The 6885-nt window shown below is 31.2% G+C and overlaps 1 protein-coding gene across 3 annotated transcripts; it reads left to right on the top strand.

Annotated features, from left to right (window-relative positions):
• The first annotated feature begins 304 nt into the window (after positions 1-304).
• Positions 305-3482, top strand: LOC106125928 (armadillo repeat-containing protein 6 homolog). Of its 3 annotated transcripts, none has more exons than XM_013323349.1 (6): positions 324-585; positions 759-908; positions 1424-1472; positions 1857-1992; positions 2546-3114; positions 3384-3482. In XM_013323349.1, the coding sequence occupies exons 1-4, from the start codon at positions 469-471 to the stop codon at positions 1862-1864; spliced, it is 324 nt and encodes a 107-aa protein (XP_013178803.1). In that variant the 5' UTR covers positions 324-468; the 3' UTR covers positions 1865-1992; positions 2546-3114; positions 3384-3482. The 3 variants fall into 3 exon arrangements, 2 of the variants coding, with proteins under 2 accessions (XP_013178803.1, XP_013178801.1); XM_013323347.1 differs by having other exon boundaries at positions 1865-1992; XR_001228300.1 differs by lacking the exon at positions 1424-1472 and having other exon boundaries at positions 305-585; positions 1865-1992.
• The last annotated feature ends 3403 nt before the right edge of the window (positions 3483-6885 follow it).

Consider the following 6885-nt stretch of genomic DNA (forward strand, 5'->3'; position numbering starts at 1 on the left):
AACGTATTCTAAGTATCAAAAAATTGTTTATATTTTTAATAATAGCATAATTTAAAAATAATTTGATAAGTTAATGATAAATAAGTTGCTATATTTTATTTTTGAAATACAAATTTAAGGTGCCCTAAATAAAATTAATGATCTGTCACAAATTTTACTGCCATAAATCCACCAAATGTGTAAAATTTAAAAGTCTTTTTCAGTAGCTTTCTTTTATATTGAAAGCCTAAATCAAAGAGTATATGGTCTACCTACACGAAATGTCACCATGTGTAAAATTTACAAGTCTTTTTCAGTAGCTCAGTTTATTATGACAGCTTGTCAATTGTCAATGTCGTGTATATCAAAAAGAATTAATTGTTTTCAAAACTTCTGTGAATCACCGGCTGTTCAAATAAATTTGATTAACAGTGAAAAAAAGTATCTTGTGAATTAAAATAACTAAAATACTTCATTAGAACGTAAAAAATGGTTCGTGTGATAACTCAGGAAACTTACGATGACGTTGTAAAGGAGAATATGGATGAATTTGATATGAGCCCCGAGGAGGCTATTAAAGAAGCAATTGCTCAATTTGAAGCACAGGTAAAATAAATTCCCAAATAAAAATAACACTAAAATTCATGAAATATTCATTGTTTTAAATTATAATTAATAGAATTAAAGTTAATACACAGTTCTAGTATACATAGTTCTGCTGAATAAAGGAACAAAATAATAAAACCCACTATTCCTACTAGATACAATTTATTTTACAGGGTGTGGATTTATCTAATATTATCAAGAATCTAAAATTAAACACTGGTGAAGAACATCAAGTGAGTTTAACTGTTAAAAAACTCAAGGAGTTGTCAAATGCAGCCCAAAACAATGATGAACCAATCTTGGAACAATTGAATATATTGGTGGTAACTATTTTCTATCGATAATTTTTTCTTTATTTTTAAGAATTAGCAGATTTTTTAATTATTTACTAATATTACTTGCACCATTCAAAGTAACCTGTACTTGTAACCATTAGGCTATTGGTGCTTTGCAAAATTGTAAATTACAAACAAAATTGCTCTCTGGTCTCAGTATTAAAGAAATTTTTGTAAATTAATAGTATAAAGTTACATAAAATACCTCTTTTCATATAAGGAAAGGATGGGAAGGGGAAAGTGGATATGGCAAGCCTTCCCATACCAATGAGGAATAGACCATCTTATTGTGAGTCCCTCCTCTGTCCATTAACTGTAGACCATTGCCTAAATGCATTCATCTGTTACTTTTTAACTTGTAGCAGATGCCCATGGGCAATAATAACTCCAATTTTTTTTATAACAGAAGGGGGCTAACAAGCAGCGATTTTAGCGAAATAAGGTGTGATTTTGTGTTTGACATCATACACTTAAAAAATGTACAAAGATTATTCAATTTTCAGAGAGAATGCAACAAATATATTGCTCATAGAGTAAGAGCAGGCAAAGAGGGTATTTATCCTGCGCTTATAAATTTACTATATTTAAAACGGAAATCTTACTTGAATGTTAATAATGAAAAAGATGCTGTTTTTTAAATTACTTTAAATGTCACTGAGAGAAAAAAAACTGGCACAATCTAACTAATATTATAAATGAGAATTTATGGATGGATGTTTGTACTCTGAAGTACTGAAGATATCTTCAGAACGGCTGCATGGATTTTGCTGAAATTTGGCATACATGTAGAACATAGTCTGGAAGAACACATAGGCTTCGATTTATTTTTTAAATCCGTGAAGCCGATGTCATAGGCTACAAAGTCAGTTTCCTAATATATGTTAAAGGTCTAAGTGAACAATTATCAACTCGGTAATAATAAATTGTGTATTTCAGTTTATTAGCGAATGCCTACAAGTTATCAGAAAGTTGACCTTAGACGACGACGTGCGCGTGGAGTTTGGCAAAGCTCACGAACATGCTCGTGAACTTGGCGCGGAGCTTCTCGATACGTTGACAAGGTTGCTTGAAAGTAAGATTATTTTACAATATCTTAGATTAATTATTTTAGAAAACGAGCAAATGGCCAACTGATTTCTGGAAAGTGATCTCTGCCCATAGACATTTTGAATAAGTTAAAAGGTTACAGATGGGTTGGGATGGTTTAATAGACCGATGAGAGACATTAATTTATCCATCCCACCATTTCTTATTTGGAAAATGGGATTAAGAAGAAGAGAAAAGAATTTGTCCTCCCGCACACACACTTATCAGACGAAACCCATAAATACTATTCACTTGAGGGTTGCCTTGTGTGTGGTATCCTTCTCCAAACCGCCTAATCCTCTTGTTCCATTCTCCTCATTTGTCCTTCCCATCCTTAGAACAAAAGGATGGAAAAGAAGAGTAAAATTAGGCCTCTGGAATGCATTCATCAGACTATACAGAGAATTGCTTCCACTTGAAACTTGTCTGTGGTCGTGGTTGATGTTGATGTATGCCATTGTTGAAACAAAGTATTAGATTCCTCTTGTGCTTGTAATTTCTAGAATATTCCATGTTCTAGTGAAGTATATTTGTGTTAGATAACATGAAGCCACCGTTGGTAAGTGATGTGATGTGTACAATCGCGTGCCTGCTGGTGCGACACGAGCTGGCTGACAACTACGATGACGTCACCGTTGTACATAAAGCCACTAAGCTGTGAGTATATACTTGAATCGAACTCGCGATCGGCAACATCTTACTTGGGAATCTAACATTAAACGTGATGTCTTAGTCACTTCGGAATCACCGATTAGAACTGACTTGAGAGGTGCAGAGTTACAAAATTTAAAACATACTGTGGAAGAACGTATAGCCTATACGTTCTCAATTAAGTCTTTTTCAATAGAATTCGCGAGTGACAACTTATGTTGATTATATTGCAGGTTTGGCACGTGAGCAATCAGCGACAGCTACGGTTCCTAAAGCACCACGAGACGAAGGTGCAGTGGTGCCGGCTCTCCCCGGTGCCGGAGCGGCTGACGCACGGCGTCCCCCACTCGACCAGCCCCGCCCAGCACTCACTCGTGCTCGTCACCATGGCAGCGGAGATCGTCTGGTGGAACATTACATACATCATGAAGACCAGGATTAATAAAAACTTTTGGAGGTATTTTCCTACGTTTTGACATGAAACTGTAATGTAAATATTTTTGCTTGCACTTTCTCGAACTCTCAGAGCAGATTTTACTTTTCAAATTAATTTAGTTTGTGGAACAATAAAGGTTTTTGATAAAAAAAATTAATGGTAAAATATTAACGGGTCATTGAACAAGTTAATGAAAATTCATTATGGAAAATCTCCACTAAGCAAATATTTAAATCACCAGTAAGTAACTTTTCCTACGGCAGTAAGATTTTATTATTTTTATGGTTTAGGAATCGCTGAGATGCAGTAACGCCTATCGCAAGTCCAGTAGACACGGTGAATCTTACCACAGTGATGGACAACTTGCATATTGAAAGTGCACACAATAACTTCTTTGGCTCCGGATTGATGAATGTGCAGGAGTGCTGGAAATGCTTTTGGAAAGGGAAAACGTAAGTATTTGAAAATGTTAATGACAAATAAAATAATTTACATTATCATCCCAATATATTATAGTTTATTTTAGTTTGGTGTTGCCATATAATAACTATATTGGGACAATTATCTAAATTATAATGATAGCAATACCAAACTAAAATAAACTATATTGGGTATTAGATGATTCACTGTCCAAAATGTGGCTTAAATAATTTTTAAGTTGTAATAACCTATAATTATATGTAGTCATTTATCTTTTCCTACATTTTTAATTTTACGTTAATTATTTTTTTTTTAGTTGCAAAGAAGGTTCAAAGAAAGAAATTTTGGCTTTCATAAAATTATCCGGTGTGAATGCGAAGAAACTTTGTTGTGACGAGAAGTTTTCTTGTTTTGTAACAGTTGATCATTTGATTCAATTTTTGATCAGTGTAAAATTTAAAAGTCTTTTTCAGTAGCTTTCTTTTATATTGAAAGCCTAAATCAAAGAGTATATGGTCTACCTACACGAAATGTCACCAACAAAGAGTATATAAAAGAAGAGACGGGACTCTTGACTAATTAGATACACAAACGGAGAATAAAAATTGACATTTTCAATGCTAGCAATATTATGAACAAGTTTACGTTGTTACCAACCTAAAAAAATCAATCTGTCAGTTTCGTTTTTGACGTTTGAAAGTATTATTCGAGGGAAAACAATTTTGAATAAATAAAACAATTTCGTTAATTGCAACTTTAATTTAATCTTCTGACTAAAGCGAACATATTTTAAGAACGCAACAATGCTCACTGCTTTCGTAATAATACCATTATTGTTTAGTTCACTAACAAAATACCCCAACTTTGATAAATGCTCATTTGTTCCAGTTTGTTTATTTGATAGCTCGTATTTTCTGATAGAACTGGAGTAGTAGTGCCACTCTCGTCGGGAGAAATAGAATAACACTGGAAAGAGATTAGCTCCTATCTGTTGGTAAAATATTTAGAAAATTGCTAACAAGACAATATGCATTGAAGCAAAACAAGTCGTCATCATCAAGCTCACTATACGGACACACTATATTCCACTGAGGAGCTCTGAGCCTACCCTCAAGAATGCGACTAGGTTTTATTCAACAACGCAGAGCCAGTGAGGGTTGGTTGACTTCGCACATATCTTTGAATTTCTATGCAGTTGTATGCAATTTGTAATTACAGTAAGAATGTCGGGTGGATGATTATCATGAAATTCAAAGAACGCATTACTATATAGCGGAGATCGTACCTGGATATGTAAAATATGATCCGGTCAAGCGCCAACTGCACTGCCGACGCTTCAAATAGTCTCCTAATCCAAACTTTTCCTATCAAAACATTGCAAATGTACAAGTCATGTTAAATATTATGTAATGTAAAAATAGAATACAATATTTAAGTTTTACTTCTCAAATAAATTCATAAAATTATCATGAACCTAAAGATTCCGCATTTTAACTCTTTTGTTATTACTATTCTCCATAGATGTGTAACCTATAGATTCCTTAACGAGGAAAAATAATGAGCTTAGGAGGCATCATTTTGGGGTAAAGTACCTGTGTTGAAATTTAAATTACTTATAAGAAAATTGTATACAATCTCTATTTTTTTATTTCTTATTTAAAAAAAAGTTTATGATATATTACAAGTTGTGATATTAGTAAAATCCAAATTTTAATAAATTAATTTTGTTTCATATTTTTCACTAAATGGTATTTTTTTTTATCTTTTGTACTTGATACTTTATTCCCTATATTTTATTTATTTATTAACTCTTAATGCTATCATAATACATAAAAAAAGACAATTAACTAATTTACAAAGCATTTTAGTATATTTTTATTTTCTATACACTGCATTTCCCAATTTCGAGAAAATCTTATTATGCTAGTGTATATTTTATATTAAAGTCTAATACATATTTCTAAAAATTGTCATATTATTAACATCAAACTAATATAAAACACTAAATCTATAGGTGACACATCTATATATAAATATTGACATTAACATAGTTACTAGGATTTCCTGTAACATGGTGGCTCTTTTTTAGATTTGCGGTTAAACTACCTCATATAATAAGTTATTTTTCAAAATTTAGTTTAGAATTAAAATATTTCAAACAATCAAACTTTGTAACAAAGATGTTGCAGTGAGATGCAGCCAGTACTGCTGAAGCAGATTCCTTCTTTTAATATTTATATAGAATTCGAAGAGGTGCATTCATTCATCTGCAACAGAATGAAATTGTAATTAATTGATTCAAGTAAGTAATCAATTTAATTATTGCTTTTCACCTAATTACATACCTTATTAAAAAAAAAATGGTTTTCTTTGATTATATGGATCTCTCCCCATTTACTTACAAAACTTCTTTGCAATTCTCTACAATGATGGAACTCCATGTAAAAAATTATGATTAGTTTTTACAGGTACAGATAGGAAATTTTATTGCCTGCCCATTTTTCTGAAATGTCTATGACAGAATCATAAATCAAATTAGTTTGAAAAACTTGTCATCACATGACCAATTTACAGGTTGATCTACAATATTTGAAACAATAATAGAGAGATATTCTACACACAACCTAAATAATGTTTAAGTTTTATTATTGAATCTTTTTCATGTTTTGTGCAAACCATTTTATACTAAATATCAAGCCAATTTAAAAGGTTAAAATTGTTCAAGTAATTGCTGGAAATATGTGCTTTGGGAATTACTTAATATTTACCACTTACCTTGAAGAATTTGGCTAGTCTTGTACTTATTTTTGTGTTATTTTCATCAATTTTGATTGTAAATTTATTTTTCAGCCATCAGCATAAGATCATAAGTTCTAGTTCAACATTTAGTTATTTTAAATATGAATAGAATGTAAAATTTTATCTTTATTCAAATTCTATTTCTGTGAATCCATAGATTATGTTTTCAACTACTTTTTACTTGTTTCACACCTAAAAACAGAAAGTATTAAAAATTGATAAGTTGTTCATACAATGTTCTTCCTTTGTAATTAATTATAACTGTAAAGCTTATTCTTATTATTTAATAAGTTACAGAAACTTCAGAGGTTGGATGTAACTGCTGGTAACTTAGTTTATTTAGAAAAATAAACAAATACAGATATCTTTATTTTCATAAGATCACATATTGTTGATGTTATTCATAATTTTATTTTAAACAAACCTAAAGATGTGTACTTTTTAATAATAAATTTCAGTCAATTTGTCATTGGAAAGTGAGTCACACACCCATTTTAAAGTCCGACCCAAACACAACAATAAACAAAATCTTTTAACATTTGAATAATAATTTTATTTGGTACAACTTTACAA

Source organism: Papilio xuthus, unplaced genomic scaffold (assembly GCF_000836235.2).
Source record: "Papilio xuthus unplaced genomic scaffold, Pxut_1.1 DF825729.1, whole genome shotgun sequence".
Taxonomy (NCBI): Eukaryota; Metazoa; Arthropoda; class Insecta; order Lepidoptera; family Papilionidae; genus Papilio; species Papilio xuthus.